The sequence below is a fragment of the Prionailurus viverrinus genome, chromosome D4 (assembly GCF_022837055.1).
Source record: "Prionailurus viverrinus isolate Anna chromosome D4, UM_Priviv_1.0, whole genome shotgun sequence".
In the NCBI taxonomy this organism is placed as follows: Eukaryota; Metazoa; Chordata; class Mammalia; order Carnivora; family Felidae; genus Prionailurus; species Prionailurus viverrinus.
In genome coordinates this window covers 87,780,736-87,803,364 of record NC_062573.1, presented here as the reverse complement: position 1 = coordinate 87,803,364, position 22,629 = coordinate 87,780,736, and the positions used below count along the sequence as shown (strand labels likewise).

At 37.2% G+C, this 22,629-nt stretch overlaps 1 protein-coding gene across 1 annotated transcript; it reads right to left on the bottom strand.

Annotated features, from left to right (window-relative positions):
* Positions 1-437: 437 nt before the first annotated feature.
* Positions 438-22,477, bottom strand: LOC125149896 (KRAB domain-containing protein 5-like). Its single transcript, XM_047829032.1, has 5 exons — positions 22,443-22,477; positions 18,354-18,420; positions 17,338-17,464; positions 16,967-17,060; positions 438-726 (listed from the first exon to the last, which is right to left on the bottom strand). The coding sequence occupies exons 1-5, from the start codon at positions 22,475-22,477 to the stop codon at positions 555-557; spliced, it is 495 nt and encodes a 164-aa protein (XP_047684988.1). The 3' UTR covers positions 438-554.
* Positions 22,478-22,629: the final 152 nt, after the last annotated feature.

Below are 22,629 nucleotides of genomic sequence, written 5' to 3'. Positions count from 1 at the left end.
AAAGGAAATTACAAAAAAAAAAAAACTATTAACAGCATCAAAAATAATGAAAGTCTTAGGGGCGCCTGGGCGGCTCAGTCAGTTAAATGTCCAACTTCAGCTCAGATCACAATCTTGTAATTCAGGAGTTGGAGCCCTACTTGGGCTCTACACTGACAGCTCAGAGCCTGGATCCTGCTTCTGATTCTGTGTGTGTGTGTGTGTGTGTGTGTGTGTGTGTGTGTGTCTATGCCCCTATCCCCCTCTCAAAAATAAATTTAAAAAATTTTGGGGAGTGACTGGGTGGCTCAGTTGAGTGTCCGACTTTGGCTCAGGTCATCGTCTTGCAGTTCATGGGATTCAAGCCCCACGTCAGGCTCTGAGCTGATAGCTCAGAGCCTGGAGCCCACTTTGGATTCTGTGTCTCCCTCTCTGACCCTCCCCTGCCTTTTTCCTCTACTTGCAGCCACTGACAATCTCTTTTCTACTTTCTAGGAGTTTGGCTTTTTTCTTTTTCCTAAAGATTCTACATGTAAGTGATACCATGCAGCATTTCTTTCTCTGCCTGGCTTATTTCACTTAGTATAATGCCCTTGAGGTTTATTCATGTTGTTGCAAATGACAGGATTTCCTTCTTTTATAAGACTGAATAATATTCCATTGCATATATGGCTTTCCCATTTTCTTGTTCTGTTCATCCATTGATCAACACAGGTGGTTTCCATACGTTGGGTATTGTGAATAATGCTGCAATGAACATGGGGATACAAGTATCAGTTCAAGATAATGATTCTGTAACCATTGGAATATATACCCAATAGTGAAATTGCTGGATCATATGGTAGTTCTACTTTTAATTTTTTTAGAAACCTCTGTACTATTTTCCATAGTGGCTGCACCAGTTTACATTCCCACCAACAGTGCACAGGGTTGCTATTTCTCCACATCCGTGGCAGCATTTATCCCTTGAGTTTTCTAATAGTAATCACCTTACAGGTATGATATTTCATTGTGTTTTGATTTGCATTTCCTTTATTATTAGTGATGTTGAGCATCTTTTTATGTATTGTTTGCCATTTGTATGTCTTCTTTGGGAATATGTCTATTCAGGTCATTAGCCCATTTTTTAATTGGGTTATCAGTGGGGGGGGGGTTCGCTATTGAATTGTATGAGTTCCTTGTATATTTTGATATTAACCCCTTATTGGATATGCAGATATGTGGTTTGCAAATATTTTCTTACTCCACAAGTTGACCTCATTTTGTTGATGGTTCCCTTTGCTGAGCACCTTTTTAGTTCAATGTTCCACTTGTTTATTTTGGTTTGTTACCAAAATTTGATTTGCTGACAAATCTAAAAACTCATTGCTAATACTGATGTCAAGAGGTTACACCCCATGCTTTCTTCTATGAATTTTATAGTTTCAGGTTTTACATTCAATTCCCTAATCCATTTTGAGTTGATTTTGAGTAATTATTCTTAAATTAGGCCCTGCATAACTATATTGTGAGGACTGTTCATTTTAACTTTGTTTTGGAACAGTAAAATGCTATAATAAAGTAGTCAACTTTATTGACTTCTGACCTGGCACACAGGGAAGATAAAAAAATAATTCAAATTCAAAAACTATCAACAACCCTGGTTTATGGAGTACTAGGAGCACTATGTCAACACAAAGCTTCAAAGAGAATATGTTGTAACCTAGATAATTGAGAGAAACTTGAAAATACTTGTCCTGCCAAAACTCAATAGTTCTGCTTCCTGTACTAGGAAAGTCACTGTGTGCAGTTCAACAAATGATCCCAGTCCTGGAAAAAGCTTTCGTAGACGTGCAGCACTGTGCACTCTTGTTCCAAACAACAGATCTTTCAGAAGAGCATGCCCTGCAATGGTGTGTTCATTACCAGAGAACAGACATGTATAAGCCATGGCCTAAAAAAAGATGCCCTCCAATGAAAACAGAAATATTCTCAGCCAGAAGTGCCTATGCTTCAAGTTTTACACTTCGTATCACCCATCCTTATTTTCCAATTTCCCCAGGAAATAGGATGTGGTATAATAAACTTGGAAATCTTTCTCCAGTTGTTTTCTTTTGTGTTAACCTACTTTAGGTGTACTTGAGGACAAACAGCCTAGCTTTACCAGATTTTTTAAAGAACTGACAACTATCTGTATCAATTGTTTCCTTTACCTTTCACAGATATCCTGAAAAGTCACCGTATCAGTCTGCCAGAGCTACCATAACTAATACCACTGACCAGGTGGCTTCAACAACAGAAATTTATTTTCTCATAGTTATGGAGGCTGAAAATTCAGGATCAAGGTGTCTATAGGCTTAGACACCTCCCTCCTTGCTTGCAAATGGCCACTTTCTCGCTGTGTCTTTGCATGTCCTTTTTTCTGTGTGTGCATATTCATGTTCTCTCTTCATCTTATAAGGACACTAGTCATACTGGATTAGGTCCCAACCCTTATTACTTCATTTAACATTAATCACCTCTTTAAAGGTCCTATTTCCAAATGCTGTCACACTGGGGGTTAGGACTTCGACATATGAATTTTAGAGGAAACAATCCATTCTACAATCGTCAATATTCCAACTCAAAATAAGAGGGAAAAGAAACTCAATTTTTAAATATTTTGGAAAGGGGCACACATAATAAACAGCACTGTCTTATAATCATTGACGTTGTTTTCATGTCTATATCCAATCTCTTCTCATCTCCAAAAGGAAAACGTGCATATGGTAGGTGCTACAGAGACACCTGCTAAATGTAAAAGACTGTGAGATGGCAGGATATCTATAACTCCTTCTACTTCACACATGAGAAGATACAGAGAAATGAAAAAGATCATCAGAGTCTGACTCTGTAATAGGCACAGAGTCTGGTAGAAAATTATTCCATTTGTGCTGTGGAACTAAAGGAAATCAAAGTTGGCGTGTGCAGTGGATGACTAAAACAAAAAGACCACTTTTCAATATCTGTGGCCTGGGACAGAGGCTTGAAGATCATGAGGCAAAGAATTAGAAGGAGAAATGGAAGGCATTTTTTTTTGTGAACCAAGACAACCAACTCAAGAAGTAACATGCATCATAAATGGGGCAACTGAATTATTATAGAATTTGATTAAACTCCATTAAAACATTAAAAATGTTGAGTTTAGAAATGGCAAAGATGTACTAGTGGGGCTAGAACAAGGGATGGAGATTTTGATAGTAAATAGGCTCTTCAGGAGGTATGTAACTCAAGCCATTTTATCTAATTTGCTCCTTCTGACTTATTTCTTAAGAAAAAATTTAGCAGCTTTTTTAAAATGAGAAACCAGGATCTTATTAAAGTGCGACAAGGAGGGGCACCTGGGTGGCTCAGTTGGCTGAGCATCCAATTTTGGCCCAGGTCATGACCTCATGGTTAGGGAGTTCAAGCCCCGTATCGGGCTCTGGAGGCTGCTTCAGATTCTGTGTCTCCCTCTCTCTCTGGACCACCCCCCCCCCCCCCAGCTCACACTCTTTCTCTCTCAAAAATAAATTTTAAAAAAAAGTCCTTAGGGGCACCTGGGTGGCTCGGTCACTGGGCGTCCGACTTCAGCTAGGGTCATGATCTTGCGGTTCATGGGTTTGAGCCCCACATAGAGCTCTGTGCTGACAGCTCAGAGCGTGGAGCCTGCTTCAGATTCTGTGTCTCCCTCTCTCTCTGCTCCTTCCCCATTCACACTCTGTCTCTCTCTCAAAAATAAACTTAAAAAAAAATTTTTTTAAGCCCTTAAAGTGTGACAAGGAAACATTTAGATTGTGACTTATCGCCTCTTTTGGATCATCACTGCAAACATGAATAGATTTGTGTATTTGGTAGTGAAGCCCCCTTTCTCTCACCAATTATTGTGCTTTTCTGCATCATCTCCTATCTCTATCTAGACAAAGCTTACTGTGCTACAGGACAGGAGCTTTACTAGAGTTGTGGAATAGCAATTTGAAGAATGGCATGTTACTGCTCTCTTAGAACTTACATTCTTATTAAGGGCAACCTCCACCCCCATGTGGGGATACATACACACACATGTGACAAGTGCTACAGGAAGAAAACCCACAAAATAGGATAAAGAATGGGGTAGCTTTCATTTGACATTATGAAGGACCATGTAAGCTGAAAAGGTCCTCATAGAAAATTTCTACAGATAAAAGAGTCCATTAAAAGATATGGTAAGAATTGAGGGAAATCCTTTGAAGATGGGAATAACATGAATGTGTACAATAGCTGTTGGAATCCCCAAAGGTCATCTACCAATCCTGGGGGTCTAGAGTTTCTATCATAAAAGACACATATCTGTCTGTATGGGACAACAGAAAAGGCCTGGGGCACACTTATCGTGAGTTGGTAGATAATAAAAACATAAAACTAAAAAACTCAAATGGTTTTATCCTTAGGGAAAGAGAGAAGCAGGATTAAGACAGAAATAAACAATGTTTGCTTTCATATTGGTTCTAAGTATAGGGAAGAAAATCTCCCCTGGGTATCTGTGGTCACATGCAGGCCCTCACATAGGTTTAAGAACCTAACAGTATTTGCAAGGTCTGGAAAACTATAAGGCATGTTTTCTAACTTAAAAATTAGTCCACTGCTGGAGCACCTGAGTGGCTCAGGCAGTTAAGCATCTGACTCTTGGTTTTGGCTCAAGCCATGATCTCATGGCTTTGTGAGTTCAAACCCCACATCGGGCTCTGAGCTAGCAACGTGGAGCCTGCTTGGGATTCTCTCTCTCCCCCTGTCTCTCTGCCCCTCCCTTACTTGTGCAGTCTTTGTCTCTCTCAAAATAAATAAACGTTTAAAAAAAAGAATTGTATATTAAAAAAAAAGAGTCTACTGCTAATGTCTTCAAGGCACGGCAGGAAACAAAAAAGTAAATCCTTTCTGGAGTATACAATTGACTTAGATTTTTTTTTTAAAACCTGTAGGCAAATTCTAAGGTATATAGGGTAAAACAAAACAAAACCACACTAGGAAAGAATATTACATAAGTGAGAGTAAACAAAACCAAAACTAAAAATACATGAGAAGCAGAACCATGAAGACTTCCAATATTAGAAGCATCAACAGATAGAACATAAAATGAGGGCTGCCTGGGTGGCTCAGTTGGTTGGATGTCCGACTTCAGTTCAGGTCATGATCTCACGGTTCATGGGGTTGAGCCCCACATTGGGCTCTGTGCTGACAGTTCTGAGCTTGGAGCTTGCTTTGGATTCTGTGTCTCCCTCTCTCTCTGCCCCTTTCCCAATCACTCTCTCTCTCTCTCTCTCTCTCTCTCTCTCTCTCTCTCTCTCTCAAAAATAAATAAGCATTAAAAAAAATTCTTTTAATGTGAAATGATGTTAAAAAGGAAGAGTTCATTAAAAACATGAGAAACAGAAAGACAGAATCAAAATGACCAAGTACATTTACATTTATAAAACAACCAAATAAAAATTTCTATAAAAATAACTCATAATATTACATTCCACAAATAGACTTAGCTATATAAGGAATTAATAAACTGCAAAACAGACTTAAAAATTATAGAGAATACATAAAAGGGGTAGGGACAGATTTAAAAATGAAGAAAAAAACCACAGAGGAGAGACTGAGAAGGCTCAATATATATTTAACTGGAATTCCCAAAGAAAATAAATGAGAGAGGAAAAGGAATATGTGACTTAGTTTTCTACAGAATTGAAAGATATGAATCCCTATAGATTCCACAACTACGCTGAATCTCAATAAGAAAATAAAAATAATACAAAATCTAAATATGCCATGGTGGAACTATGATACTATAAGGGTGAATAGGGGCACCTGGGTGGCTCAGGTGGTTGGGTGTCCACTCTTGATTTTGGCTCAGGTCATGATCTCACAGTTCACGGAATCGAGCCCCAAAGCAGGCTCTGTGCTGACAGTGCAGAGCCTGCTTGGGATTCTCTCTCCCTCTTTCTGCCCCTTCCCCACTCACACTCACTCTCTCTCTCTCAAAATAAATAAACATTTTTAAAAAGACAATAAACAACAACCCCACAGAACATGCAGCACAGTGGTTACAGGCATGTATGTACATACGCAGGAAGAAAATATGTAAAATTAATGGTGATGGCTATTTCTAACAGGAGTTGTAGGACTGAAATTAGAAAAGTGACAGTAAAGAACAGAAAAAGAAAAATAAGAGGGGCGCCTGGGTGGCTCATTCGGTTAAGCGTACAACTTCAGCTCAGGTCATGACCTCATGGTTTGTGAGTTCAAACCCCTCATTGGGCTCTCTGCTGTCCGCACAGAGCCTGCTTCAGATCCTCTGTCTCCCTCTCTCTCTGTTCCTCTCTCCTCTCTCAAAAATAAATATAAAAACAAAAAAATATTAAAAATTAAGAAATACAACTGTTAAAATGTTAATGCTATGTAGTAGCTATATGGTTGTTTGACATATTAGCCTTAAAGTCTTTTAAAATCTGCACAGAAAACAACAAACTATTAGGATATTCATTTGTTCAACCTTGGTGTGGGGAATACTTCTAAGACAGACAGGAATATAAGAAACCACAAAGAAAAAGGTATGTGGTTAAATGGAATATAGATGCATGTACATGTACACATGCATGTGCACACAGGAAAATATACACAAAATGATACCAAAGACTGAAAAAGTACTTTCAATAAATGATGTTCAAAATATTCCAAAACCTTCTACAAACTAAGAGTGAGAAGCTGAAATGAAAGCTATGCAAATGATACTGATCTGGCATTTGTTCTTAGGGTGCCATCCTAGAACACAGCTTTTCTTGATAGCAGTAATGTTGACATGCTCAACCTGGCAATCCTTTGCGCTGGGGTGGGGTGAGGTCCTGTGCATTGTAGGGTTAGCAGCAACCTGCCCTGTACACACTAGACGCCAGCAGCACCAAAAATTGTTAGACATTGTCAACCCTCCCTGAGGATAGAGGTCATCTGTTTGAGAAGCATTGCTCTAGCATTTTTAGCAGGATGTGAGTCTTGTAGAGTGAGTGGCTAGGTTTCCTCAAGGTGTCACCTGTAAAATTATCTAGTAACATCTAAAAACAAAGTTCCATTACTATTTATTCTTCCATTAATTAGTGTCTTCAGATATTTTATCTTCTCAAATCAATTTCAGTGACATATTTATCTAGAAAATTATGCCTTCTCTATAGATTTTTGAATTTATTGTAATAAATTATTATTACAGTAAAAAATATCTTTATGACATCTATCATGATCGCTCCTTTCTCACTCATAGTGTTGGACTGAGTTATGACCAGTGTTTTCTGATGTGACATGATAAAGTCTAGTCTAGCAAATTCAAATAGGTTTTGCCTATTGCTTTTTTTTTCCTTTCCTTATTTTAAACTACTTTTTTTTTAATTTTAGAGAGAACATGCATAAGCAGAGGAGGGAGGGAGAGAGGGAGAGGGAGAGGGAGAGGGAGAGGGAGAGAGAGGGAGAGGGAGGGAGAGAGAGAGAGAGAGAGAGAGAGAGAGAGAGAGAGAGAGAATATCTTAAGTGCTGAGCATGGAGCCAGACACAGGGCTCAATCCCACAACCCTGAGATCATGACCTGAGCCAAAATCAAGAGTTGGTCACACAACTGACTTAGCCATCCAGGTACCCCTATTGCTTTCTTTTTCATTAATCTATTTTAATTTTATTAGACCCTTCTATCTATTCATTTCAGGGTTGTCTTTAATTTTTTCCCTTTTCTTGAGTTAAACATATAATTACTTACTCAACAAATATTAATTCCCTATTCAAAGTGTTTAAGATACAGTACGAAAATGCTAAATAACTGTCCTTGACTTTTTAATATGATGCATGAACTACTGAAAACAGCTTTGACCACATTCTATATCTTGATATATCAGTGGTTCATTGTTATTCCCCTTAAGAGTCTATTTTGGTTTTATTTTTAAAATAATTAAGCATACAGATGTTACTAAGTTTCTAAGAGCTTCAAAATTTTCAACATCTATAACTACTGCAGAAAATAAAAATTATACAACTTTTGCTTTTAAGGATTTGTTATAGAGGTTACTTCATAAAACATTTGGTTTAAAAGCTGTACTCTTAATTACACATTCACTACATCATGAGATTATTATTTTCCCAGTATGAACTTGCAGACACAGCAAAAAGGATCTGAATAATGGGCTGTTCATATTTATTACATTCTGAAGATAAGTTTTTTACATGCAGTAAGAGATCAAAGCTTTCGTATGTTATTAAACAAAGTATTCTCCATTCATTTTAATAATGATTCTACCAGTGATAGTGATACTGTCAACATTTACTGGGGATTGTCAGACAACATATGAGATGAAATATTTAATTCCCTCCAATTTAAAAACAAGTAAAGAGGAACAGGGATATTAATTTACCTACTCATTGTCCCAGTAGTAAAAGAGTGGTAGAACTACAATATGTAATGTGGGGTTAAAAATTTTGTTTCAAGTTCAAATATAAATTCTAGTTAACATATAGTATAATATTGATTTCAGTAGAATTTAGTGATTCATCACTACATATGTACAACACCCAAGGCTCCCCACAAGTGCTCTCCTTAGTACCCATTACCTATCTAGTCCATCCCTCACCCACCTCCCTCCATCAACCCTCAGTTTATTCTCTATAGTTTTTATTTTATGGTTTGCTTCTCTCTTTAAAAAAATATTCTATGAAGAGTTCTCTCAAGTTTGTATCTTGAATTTAGACTTGTCCTCTCAATCTAAACTGTGATGGATTTTCTACATTCAATTATTGACCCAAAATAAATTTTCTGACGCCTAGATATAAATACGAAGCAAATGAGATTAATATCTATAGGATTTTCTTCTAATAAATTTATTGTAACATAACTGATGCATTGCACGTAAGTTTCCCTATATCAACTTATAAACTTGCTGATACTCAATTAGTTGTGAATCCTAATGAAAGGTTTTCTGTATTCCTAACATTCTTAGGTTTCTCACCATTATAAATTATGTGATATTTAATAGGTCTGAACTACGAAGAAAGACTTTCCTACATAGCTTACACAAAACTTTCTTGGGGCACCTGGGTGGCTCATTTGGTTAAGCATCCAACTCTTGGTTTTGGCTCAGGTCATGATCTCATGGTCCATGGGATTGAGCCCCATGTTGGGCTCTGTGCTGACAGTACAGAGCCTGCTTGGGATTCTCTCTTTCTCCCTCTCTCTCTCTGCCCTTCCCCCACTTGCTCTCTTTCTCTCTCTCAAAAATAAATAAGCTTAAAAAAAATTCTTGCCAGTAGGTGAACAACTACCAGCCTTCCCACATTCTTCACTTGTCTGTTCTGGCTGGTATACAATCTCTGATGCAAAAGTTTGAGCTCTGGTTAAAGGTGTTCCCACATTGCTTACATTCATAAGATGTTCTTTTTCTCCATTGTAAATTCTGTAATATTTAAGTTTTGAGCTAAGACTAATGGCCTTTTCACATTTCTTACATTTGTAGTATTTCTCACAGTATGCATTTTCTGATGTTGAGTAAAGTAGGAGCTCTGAATAAAAACTTTTCTAAATTACTTATATTCATAGGATTACTCTAAATATAAATAATCTGTTGAAAACCTGTGAGCCACCAAGGGAGACCTTTGACACTGCTTACATTCATAATCTTTTTTTTTTTCTCCAATATGAAGTCTCTGATGTTGAGCAAGTTTGGAGCTCCAGATGAAGGCCTTACCACACTCTTCACATACACAGCATTTCTCACCAGCATGAATTCTCTGATGTCGAGTAAGATGTGATTGTTGAAAAAAGGCCTCACCACATTCCTTACATTTATAAGGTTTTTCACCACTATGAATTCTCTGATGTTGAACAAGGTGTGAACCATGACTGAAGGCCTTCCCACAGTCCTTACACTCATAAGGTTTCTCACCAGTATGAGTTCTCTGATGCTGAGTACGTTCTGAGCCACAACTAAAAGTCTTTTCACAATCCTTACATTCATAAGGTTTCTCACCAGTATGAATTCTTAGATGTCGAACAAGATGTGATAGCTGAATAAAAGCCTTCCCACATTCTCTGCATTTATAGGGTTTCTCACCAGTATGAATTTTCTGATGTCGAGCAAGTTGTGAGATATGTCTAAAAGTCTCCCCACATTCCTTACATTTTTAAGGCTTTTCTCCAGTATGAATTCTCCTATGTTGTACAAGGTGTGAACCATGACTGAAGGACTTCCCGCAGTCCGTACACTCATAGGGCTTCTCACCAGCATGAGTTCTCTGATGTTGAGTAAGTTCTGAGCCACAACTAAAAACCTTCTCACAGTCCTTACATCCATATGGCTTCTCGCCGGTATGAATTCTTAGATGTCGAATAAGGGATGATAGCTGAATAAAGGCCTTCCCACATTCCCTACATTTATAGAGTTTCTCACCAGTATGAATTTTCTGATGTCAATTAAGTTGTGGGCCATGACCAAAGGCCTTCCCACATTCCATACATTCATAGGGTTTCTCTCCAGTATGAATTCTCTAATGTCGAGTAAGTTGTGACCCACAACTAAAAGCTTTCCTACATTCCTTACATTCACAAGGTCTCTTGTTAGTATAAATTCTCTTATACAGCTCTTGAGAATTCTTATGAAAAGCCTTATAAATATGTGCTGCTGGGTGCTGGCTGAATGTAGGCATTTTTTCATATTTCTCTTATCGGAAATATTCCTTCTCACTTCTCTGTTGTATTTCAGATAGGCCTCTGAAATTGGATCCATCAAAGTGGTTTTTTAATCTTTCCACTATATACCAGTGAAATGATTCTTTATCAAAAGTGCTCTTTTTTGGAAATAACTCCTTAGTATCACACATGTACTGTAAATCTGAAAAATAACAGTAAAGTATACATATAATATATTCCTCTTCCATCAAAAATTAAATTTCTATGGCAGAAACTAGATAAGGGAAAATCATGTTCTAAGGAAGTAAATGGATGAAAACATTCTCAAATATTGAGGACAAGAGTCCAGGGAGAGGAATTTAAAAAAAGAAAAAAAGTAAAATGCTAAGTAAGTCTACAAAAATGGAGGATAAATAGAAGTCCATGAATACTATATAGTCTATTTACAGGAACTTCCCAACTACTATATGCTTGTTTTATAATGTGTCTGACAGAAGTAAGGAAGAATTCAGTGAGGTTCCAGCAGTGACAAAGTAGAATGGGTAGATTTAGAGAAAATGATACACCACTGATGAGTTCCATGTGGAAATGACCAGCACACTATTAAAATACTTTCAAGTCCATTACTTTTATGTCTTAGTTCGTTACTTAACTAACCTGAGTCCCCAAACTCTCATTTGATAAAGAATAACTATTCTCATGGAACTGTGAGGATTAAGAAGACTACAGCTCCTTGGCATAATATAAGTCCTCAATAAGAAGTATCTATTAGGGGCACCTGGGTTGCTCAGTCAATTAAGAATCTGACTTCTTCTCAGGTCATGATCTTACCACTTGTGAATTCGAGCCCTTCATCGGGCTCTGTGCTGACAGCTCAGAGTCTGGAGCCTGCTTCAGATTCTGTGTCTCCGTCTCTCTCTGCCTCACCAACTTGCACTCTGTCTCTCTCTCTCTCTTAAAAATAAACATTAAAAAAATATATATGTAGTATCTATATTAATTGTTATAACTATGGAAGAAGAGTTTGGCAGTTAAGAGAAATATGAAATGAATATTATTTAAACTCCTCTCTCATATAAACTACCACTCAGTAAGCAGCAATACTTTTTCACAATCCAACACTTTGGTTCTCATTTTTGCTTACTCAGCTCTGATTCTCTAACCTATCATTATAATTTTTGAATCGATCTCCAACTCTGGTTCAATCCAACCTCCTGCTTATCCTATGCCTGCAGCAAAATCACTGAACATAGGTGGAGAAGCACACAAAATGAAGATAAGTAGTCCATTTTCAATATAAGAACACATATCTTAACTGCAACCTCAGAGCTGACTGGCTATTTTATTACATTTCCTTGAGTAATTTAAATTAGTAGTGACACAGGATTTAAGGTATCAAAAGGAAGACAGCCCAGAAGGAGACACAAAGTTTTTTATGAGATCTTACCGTGTTAGAGAATAAACTTCCAGATGATGAAGAGAGTAGAATAATCAAATAAATGATGATGAAAAATTACTACTTCATGCCAAATATAGGATTAAACTGCAGATGGACTAAAACTTTACTATACACACACACACACACACACACACACGCACAAAATCTTTAAAACTTTTTGAGATAAAGATCTGTACCAAAATTCCATATTAAAAAATGGTAAAAGAATATTCACTAGTACTACTATTACTCAAACTACACTGACATTTCACTGTAATAAATTTTTCAAAATTTAAAGAGATAACTGTTAATATAATAAAGAGGAAGAAAGAATTATAAGGGAAAGAAAATGGAAAACTTTGCTAAAATAACAGAGTGGATTTACTCTACCAAGAATAAAGATATCCCACATATACATATGTATTATATTCATAATACATATGCATACATAAAATATATAAAGTCACAATAATTAATACAATATGGAAATAGAAGTAAGACAAAGGTTAAGTGAAAACATCGCCTACTGAACAATATACTGTATACAGTTTGATACTAAGTATGTGTGTGTGTGTGTGTATATATACCAAAACAATAAAGCATATTATCTGTGGATAGTTATATATGATCCAATGGAACAGGGAAGGATCTGTAAAATATGTATACATTCCAATGCACATGGAACATTCTCCAGAACAGATCACATTAGGCCACAAAACAAGTCCAAATAAATTTAAGAAGACTGAAATCATATCAAGCATGTTTTCCAACCATAAAGGTATGAAACTAGAAATAAATTAACAACAACAACAAAAAAACCCACTGGAAAAAAACACAAACACATGGAATCTAAATAACATGCTACTAAACAACCAATGGGTCAACTAAGCAATCAGAGGAGATGAAAAAAGACATGAAGACAAGTGAAAATGAAAACACAACAGTCCAAAATCTTTTTGTGAAAGCAGTTTTAACAGGGAACTTTTATAGTTATACAGGCCTACACCAATAAACAAGAAAATCTCTGAAAAACAATCTAAATTTACACTTACAGTGACCATAAAAAGAAAAACAAAGCTCAAGTTAGTAGAAGGAAATAATAAAAACCAGAGCAAAAATAAATAGACTAATAACAATACAAAAGCTCAATGAAACCAAAAGTTAGTGCTTCGAAAAGAAAATAAATATGATAAACCTTTAGCTAGACTACCAAGAAAAAAAAAGAGAGGACCCAAATAAATAAAATTAGAAATGAAAGAGGAAAAATAACACCACAGGAATACAAAGGACTTACAAGAGACTACTACTAAGCCAACAAATTGGACAACCTAGAAGAAATGTATAAAGTCCTGGAAACATACAATCTTCCAAAACTGAACCAAGAAAAAATACACAATCTGGACAGATTACTAGTAACAAAATTAAATTAGTAAAAAACAAACAAAAAAACCTCTCAACAAACAAAAGTCTAGGATGAGATGACTCCACAGGTGAATTCTACCAAACACTTAAAGAAGAGTTAATACCTATTCTCCTCAAACTATTCCAAGAAATAGAAAAGGAAGGAAAGCTTCCAAATACATTCTACAAGGCCATATTATCCTGATATCAAAACTGGACAAAGATATCACAAAAAAGAAAACTACAGGCTAACATCCCTGATGAACTTAAATACAAAATACAAAAATATTAGCAGATTGCATTCTACAATAGATTAAAAGGATCATTCACCATGGTCAAGTGGAATTTTATCCAGGGGTGCAAAGACATTTCAATAAAACACAAATCAATCAACATGATATACCACGTTATCAAAATAAAGAATAAAAATAATATGACCATGTTGACAAATGCAGAAAAAGTATTTGACAAAATTCAACATCTGTTCATGATAACTCCCAGCAAAGTGCGTTACAGGGAACATACCTCAACATAAAGGCAATATATGATGAACCCAGAGCTGACATCATACTCAGTGGTAAAAAAACTGAGAGCTTTTCTTCTAACATGAGGAATAAGATAAGGATGTCCACTCCCACCACTTGTACTCAACACAGTATTGGAAATCCTAGCCACAGCAATCAGAAAAGGAAAAATTAAAAGTATCCAAATTGGTAAGGAAGAAGTTAAACTGTCCTTATTTGCAGATGACATAATACTATATATAGAAAACCCTGAAGACTCTATCAAGAAATTATTAGAAATAACAAATGAATCCAGTAAAGTTGCAGGGTACAAAATTAATATACAGAAATTGCTTGCATTTCTATACATTCTATTAATAATGAAGTAGAAGAAACAAATTAAGAAAACAATTCTATTTACAATTACACCAAAAAGAATAAAATACCTAGGAACAAAACTTTACCAAAGAGGTGAGGTACCTGTACTCTGAAAACTAAAATAACACTGATGAAAGAAACTAAAGATCACAATAAATGGAAAGACATTCCATGCTCATGGATTGGAAGAATTAATATTGTTAAAATGTCCATGCTACTCAAAGCAATCTACAGATTCAAAGCAATCAAATACCAAAACCCCATCAAAATACCAAAAGTATTACTCACAGATATAGAACAAATAATACAAAAATTTTACGGAACCCCCAAAGAAACCCAAATAGCCACAGGAATACTGAAAAAGAAGAACAAAATCGGAAGTATCAGAACCACATATTGCAAGATACACTACAAAGAGATATTAATCAAAACAGTATGGTACTAGCACAAAAATAGATACATAAAACAGAACAGAAGCTTAAAAATAAACCCACACTTTTATGGTCAATTAATCTACAACAAAGTAGGTAAGAATATACAATGAGGAAAAGACAGTCTCTTCAATAAATGGTGCTGGGAAAACTGGACAGCTACAATCCAAAGAATGAAATTGGACCACTTTGATACACCATATACAAAAATAAATTCAAATGGATTAAAGATCTAAATGTGAGACCTGAAACTATAAAATTCCTAGAAGAAAATATAGGCAGTAATCTGTTTGACATCAGCCTTAGCAACATTTTTTTAGCTATGTCTCCTAAGACAAGGGAAACAAAGGCAAAATGAAACCAAAATAAAAAGCTTTTGGGGCGCCTAGGTTGCTCAGTCAGTTAAGCATCCAACTTTGGCTCAGGTCATGATCTCGCAGTCCATGAGTTCGAGCCCCACGTCGAGCTCTGTGCTGACAGCTCAGAGCCTGGAGCCTGCTTTGGATTCTGTCTCTCTCTCTCTCTCTCTCTCTCTCTCTCTCTCTCTCTGCCCCTCCCCCACTCACACTCTGTCTCTCAAAAAAATGAATGCTTTAAAAAATTTTTTTTAATAAAAAGCTTTTACACAGCAAAGAAAACCATCAACAAAATGAAAAGGCAGTCTACTGAATGGGAGAAGATATTTGCAAATGGTATATCTGATAAGAGTTAATATCCAAAAAAATGCAAAGAACATATACAACTCAACACCAAAAAAACAAAAACAAACCTAAATTTAAAAATTAAATTAAAAAATGGGCAAAGGACCTGAATGGATATTTTTCCAAAGACATACAGATGGCCAAAAGATACATGAAAAGATGCTCAACATCACCAATCATCAGGAAAATGCAAATCAAAACCACAATGAGATATCACCTTACCCCTGTCAGAATGGCTTGTGTTAAAAAGACAAGAAATAACAGTGTTAGTGAAGATGTGGAAGAAAGGAGCCCTTATGCACTGTTGGCGGGAAAGTAAATTGGTGTAGCCACTGTGGAAAACAGCATGAAGATTCCTCCAAAAATTAAAAACAGAACTACCATACAATCTAGTTATTACACTGCTGGGTATTTACCCAAAGAAAATGAACACACTAATTCGAAAAGATACATGCACCCTTCATGTTTACTGCATCATTATTTACAATAGCCAAGATATGAAAGCAACCCAAGTGTCCATCCATAGAGGAACGGATAAAGAAGATGTGGTGAACATACAATGGAATATTACTCAGCCACACCAAGAGTGAAATTTTGCCATCTGCAACAACATAGATGAACCTAGACGGTATATTAAGCAGAATAAGTCAGAAGGAAAAAAAAATACCATATAATATCGCTTACACATGGAAAGTAAGAAACAAATGAATAAAGAAACAAAACATAGAAACACAGCAGACCAGACCCATAAATGTAGAGAACTGGTGGTTGCTGGGGGGCAGGGGGGAACATGGGCGGCATAGACTTCCAGTGATGGAATGAGTAAGTTACAGGATGAGAGGCACAGCATAGAGAACACAGTAATGTGGGGACAGACAGCAGCTGCACTTATGGTGAGCACAGCATAAGGGACAGATGTGTCAAATCACTACATTGTACACCTGAAACTAACGTAATGGTGTGTGTCAACTATACATCAATAAAAAAATAATAATAATTTACTCACTTTAATTCCCTCAAGTTCTGAAATGAGGCTTGCATAAATTAAACATCAATACATTTTGGATAAGAGTGAATGAATAAAGCATGAACTACTGAAAAAAGGAGAAACTTCCCAAAGAGGGATCAAATCATTGAAAAAAAGGTAAAATAGGGGTTTTTAAGAAATATTGTTCAGAAGTGACAATACTTACACAAGTTTAAATGACAAGGGGAAGCTGGGAAAGAATTAGATTGCACATATAAGGAAAAGATTGCTGGTCATGGGGAAGGGGGGCACCTACGTTTCTGAGACGGGAGAGAAACAAAGCTACTTTTCTGTGACTCAGGCCTTCTCTCCCTTGTCAGGCCTCAGTCCTTGGAAGGGCACTTCCCAATAAAAATATCAAAGGTGGTAACTGCCGCAGGGCAAGGCCACCTGGGTTGCCAAGGCCTCTCTCTGTCAATGAGCTCTCACTCACCTGGGCAAGGTCCGCCTGTCATGGCCTGGAACTATCCAAGGCTGCTTCTCTTGCTCCAGTAAGGAGATCACATCTGGCTTAGATCTGGAAAGTCCTACGTTAAGAAAGGAAAAGAAATAGGATCAACCTACAGGTATGGCAGAATTCAAGTCCAGCTGTGGTCATTGAAGAAGATAATAACAAGAATAACAAGGAGGGTGAAGGTCTCCTGAAGAACAGTGTGTGACAGAGACGTCTTCCCCAAAACCATAGAGTGCAGATTATTCCCTCAGTAGCAGGAAACAGAATTCAGACAATCCAGAAATCCACATGGAAAGAGGCAGAAATTCCGCAAGGCAAATACCGAATGATCTGCAAGTAAACGTCCTTACCGACAGAGACCAGGTTGTGGTAGTTTTCCAACATCACGTCTCTGGATAAGTCCTTTTGTGCAGCACCCAGGTAGTTCCACTCTCCCTGGGTGAAGTCTATCGCCACGTCCTTGAATACTGCCAACCCCTGAAAAAAGTCAATATACCCATCACTGATGAAGTTAAAGGCAATTTTTCAACATGGAAAGGGAAATGGAGAGTCATCAGAGAAGGGAGGAGACTCAGGCTGGGGCTACAGCACACGTCTGGCGGGTCGGGAGACGCTACCCTCCCTCCCGCTCATTGGAGAAACAAGCCACCTTCAGACGGAAGGGCTTGAAGTGAACAAATACTGTAAAATGGAGTTTCCCCAGTAAGTGAAGTAGCAGAAAATACGCAGCTTGACTAAGAAAAACTTGTGGCCTCCATCCATCCTATGTGTACCTCAGATCATATTTCTCTCTTTGAAAGCACAATTTGCATGTGATATAATAATTTAAGAAAGACACAGTCTAAGGACTATTTCATCATTATGTCGGGAGATCACAAGCATTTTTCTCCTGCTATATAAGACAAATCGTGTATCTTATAACTGACTTGACCATTCTTATATTTTATATTTTAGACACTTAGGTTTGCCCAAACTCTGAAGGAATTCATAGATGGAAAGTTATTATCTAGTTATACCATTATGTCTAATTTAAAACCTCCCTGAAATAGATCAAAACTTTGTATCGACAAGGATGTGGTTTGTCACAGCCTTATTAAGCCATGGTTTTGTGACAGGCATCTTTAATATTTCCCTTGGGAAAATGTGCTCCATCCGCATTCCTGACTGAAAACTAACCACGTGAGAAAGGTCTAAGACTGTTCATGGTACACTCAAGAACAGGCTGGGAGGAGAGGACTTAGGGAAGGCACTCACAAGAGTGGGTCTGGGAGCAGATTCCTGGAGGACATCCCAGGAGCAACTTTCATGACAGACAATAAAAACATAGGACCTGATATAAATACAGAAAGTGATAATTCCAACTCACATGAGCCACAGTTTTCAGAACTCCAAGAATGATCTGTCCTCTCAGTGACTGTCCTGAGAGGGCAGAGCTGAATACAAAGAAGGCAGGACAGACAGGCTTTCCTCAGAGAAGTCAAACTGTGTATCACAATGCCCTGTTTTCCCCATCCCCACCTCCCACAGGCATGGTAACAAGAGCCCAGAGACTGCAGACGCTGCTACAGCAAGAATAACAATACTATTCAGGTGCTATAATAAAATGTCTCCATTCTAACCTACTAAAGGAGGTTTCTTGAACATTCAAGTTTCTAGACTTTTGTTTTTAACTCTCTTCAAAATCTCTCAGTGACTATTTTTATATAGTACCTATAACTTACCATTGTTTTCACTAACAGGTTGGTCAGACTGTCCTATGTCTCATTACAATATGTGGAAGTACCTCCTTTTGCCTTATTTTTAATTAACCATATACTTTAGAGATCATTTTATATTAATGCATTAAGAGCTCCTTTATTCTTGAGATATTAAATAATCCATCTTGGGGTATCTGGGTGGCTCAGTCGGTTAAGCGTCTCTCACTTCAGCTCAGGTCATGATGCCCTAGTTCGTGAGTTTGAGGCTTGCGTCAGGCTCTATGCTAATAGCAAAGAGCCTGCTCAGGATTCTCTCTCTCTCTCTCTCTCTCTCTCTCTCTCTCTCTCTCTCTCTCTCCCTCTCTCTCTGCCCTTCCCCCACTCATCCATTTTCTCTCTCTCTCTCTCTCTCTCTCTTTCTCTCTCTCTCAAAACTAAACTTAAGGGGTGCCTGGTGGTTCAGTCGCTTGAGCGTCCGACTTCAGCTGGCGTCATGATCTCACGGCTCGAGTTCGAGCCCCACAATGGGCTCTGTGCTGACGGCTCAGAGCCTGGAGCCTGCTTCTGATTCTGTGTCTCCCTCTCTCTCTGCTCCTAACCCACTTGCATTCTGTCTCTGTCTCTCTCAAAAATAAATAAACATTAAAAAATTAAAAAGAAAAAACTAAACTTAAAAAAAATAATCCGTCTTAAGAATGACCCACAATTTTTTAAACTGTTTATTTCTGAGAGAGAGACAGAACACAAGCAGGGGAGGAGCAGAAAGAGGAAGATACAGAATCTGAAGCAGGTTCCAGGCTCCAAGTTGTCAGCACAGAGCCTGACACGGGGCTTGAACTCACAAACTGTGAGATCATGACCTGAGCCAAAGCTGGATGCTTAACCAACTGAGCCACCCAGGCGTCCCATGACCCACAATGTTTTAACTAGCTGCCTGATAATCAATATTTAGATTATTTATAAACCATCACTATCTATTTTATATTTTATTTCACATGCACAAACAAATCTGTATGATAATACCCATGAGTCAAGTTGTAGGGTGTGTATTTCAAATTTTTACACAAAAATTGCTAAACTGCCTACTATAAAGGTCCTATTATCATGTATTAGTGCTGAGAGCTTCCTATATTCTGTCAACTCCTAATCCAAACCCATATGAAGAAAAGTTTTATGGGTTCACCTGGCAGAAGGGAAAGAATCCTCATTGAAAGCATGAGAATAAATAAAAACATAAAAGATGAATAAGTATAGGGGTAAATTTCAATGAATATTAACCAGGAAAAAAAATTCATATTTAAATACGCGTAGAATCGGGACGCCTGGGTGGCTCAGTTGGTTGAGCATCTGACTCTTGATTTCAGTTCAGGTGATGATCCCAGGGTCAGACCCCATGTTGGGCTCTGTGCTGAGTGTGGAGCCTGCTTAAGATTCTCTCTCTCCCTCTTCCCCTGTCCTCCACGCATGCACTCTCTCTCTAAAATAAAACAATTTTTAATTAAAAAAAGGTACATGTAGAATTAAAATCCATTACCAAGAAATACTTGAGGGAATGGAGAGACAGGATGAAGTTGGCAAATGCAGTTTTAAAAGTTCTAAAATTCTAGCACCACTGGGAAATTGTAAAAATAATTTGTATTACACTATAAAGCATCAATGATGCATTCTGCAATCTCTAGTGCAAAAACACTAAAACAAACATACATGAATGTATGATGGAAGGAAAAAATGGAAAGACACAAAATTCAATTAACCCAAAATAAGACAAAAGAGAACATAAAGATGAACTAGGGGCACCTGGATGGCCCAGTCAGTTAAGTGTCTGACTCTGGATTTTGGCTCAGGTCATGATCTCACATAAGCTCAAGCCCCATATCAGGTTCTTGCCCTGGCAGCACAGAACCTGCTTCTGATTTTCCCTCTCTCTTTGTGCCTCCACTGCTCACTCTTTCTTTCCCTCAAAATAAATAAACTTAAAAAAATGTACTAAGTGGAAAAAACAAATAACAACAAAACAGACATAAACCCAACTGTGTAAGTAATTACATTTAACGTAAACTAACACAAACTAAGAAAAGACTAAACTTGTTGGAGCATATTTAATAACAAAATACAACTCCATGCTGTTTACAAAAGACACCCTTCAAATATGAGGTAGAAAAAGACTGAAAGTAAAAGAATAGAAAAAGACATAGCATGTGAATACTAACCAAAGGACAGCAGGTAGAACTACAGTAATATCAAACAAAATAGGCTTTATGTCTATTAGTTATTCTTGCCTTAAACAGGAATATTTCATCTTTATTATAGATGTCAACACAACAGGAAAATCAAAATTCTATGCCGCTATCGACTCAATAACACAACTTCAAAATATAGAAGGCAAAAACAGACAAGCAAACCAATAAGACAAAAATGCAAAGATAGTGAGAGCTATATGATATATGATACCTATATATCATACCCAAGTGGAGCTTATGTGAAAAATGTAAGAGATGTCTGACACTTGAAAATCAACGTACTTTGGGTGCCAGACTGGTTCAGTCAGTGGAGCATGTGACTCCTGATCTTGAACTCAGGTCCTGAGTTCAAGCCTCATGTTGAGCATGAACTTACTTTAAATAATAATAATAATAATAATAATACCTTAAGATTGTAACAATATTACTTAAAAATAAGTGTACCTCACCTCATTAATAGAAAAAAGAGAAAATTACACGATCCCCTGGATACATGCAGAAATTCTGACAAAATCCAACATGATAAAAACTGAGTAAACCAGAAATCAAAGGAAACACTATAATTAACCTGATAAAGCAAATCTTAAAATGCTCCCTCAAAAATCACAATTAAAGCTAAAAATCTGAATGCATTCCCCTTAAAATTATGAAAAAGAAGACCTTTCAACTAGAGATCTGATCCAGTACAACAGGGCAAGAAAAAAAATAAAACGCATAAGTACTAAAAAGGAAGACATTAAACTCATTAGTCACAAATGACATGATTGTGTACATTAAAAAATCTTAAAGAATCTATAGATAAGCTACTAGAATTGAGTGATTTTATCAAGATTGATAAAAGGTCAACTTAAAAAGAATCAGCTTGATTTCCATAAATCAAGAACAACTAAACAGAAACACAAAATTTTAACTCTGATGTAACTTTCAATAGTATAAGAATAAATCAAATAGCTAGTTACAAATCAAAATAGTCTGAAGACCTCTAGAGTAAAAATGACAGAATATTATTGAAGGATATATATATCCCATGTTCATTGATTAGAAGACATGAGTAGATGTAAATTCTCTCAAAAAACTTTGTAGATTCAAAGCAACCCCAATTTTTAAAAAAGTAATTTTTTAATGAAATTAGCAAATCAATTCTAATATTCTTATATAAGTGCAAAGATCTGTGAATAGCCAAGGCAATCTCAAAGGAAACCTTTACAAAGGTTTTACAAGGGAATTCTTTGTAAAGGATTCACATTATCAGATATTGACAGTAACGGGGCCGGGGGGGTATTACAACTGGAATGCTGGCAATATCCTTTTATTTCTTTCACCCTGTCTCAGTGCTGATTGCCAAGGCGTATTAGGGTTGCAAAAATTCATCAACTCGTGCAATCGTATGGACAGTATATTCGAATGAGGAAGACTAAGAATGCAATAAAAATGCAAGTAGAGGAAATCACCAATAGTAACAAATCAACACCATGAGTTGGAAGAAGCACTCCGAGGAACACTAAGAGCCCCTAATACAGCAGACGCCCAGATACGCGCAGGTTCCCCCACATTCCGACCTCCCCCGCCCCCGCCGTCAGCACCGCGCACGGAAAGAGCGGGCACAGCGCAGGGAGCGGGAGGGCGGGCACACCAGCAAGGCACGCCCACCGGTGCCCACTTGACCTCCGGACGCCCCCCCCCCCCTCCGTATCGCCCCCTCGTA

Bases quoted from the DNA above. Each gene is read 5' to 3' on its own strand.
- LOC125149896 (XM_047829032.1), bottom strand. From the start codon at position 22,477: ATGTGGGGGAACCTGCGCGTATCTGGGCGTCTGCT. The intron at 18,421-22,442 runs GTATTAGGGGCT...CTTTGTATTCAG, and splicing joins CGCGTATCTGGGCGTCTGCT to CTCTGCCCTCTCAGGACAGT. The intron at 727-16,966 runs GTGAGTGAGAGC...TGTTCATTGCAG, and splicing joins GACAGGCGGACCTTGCCCAG to CATTATTCACAATACCCAAC.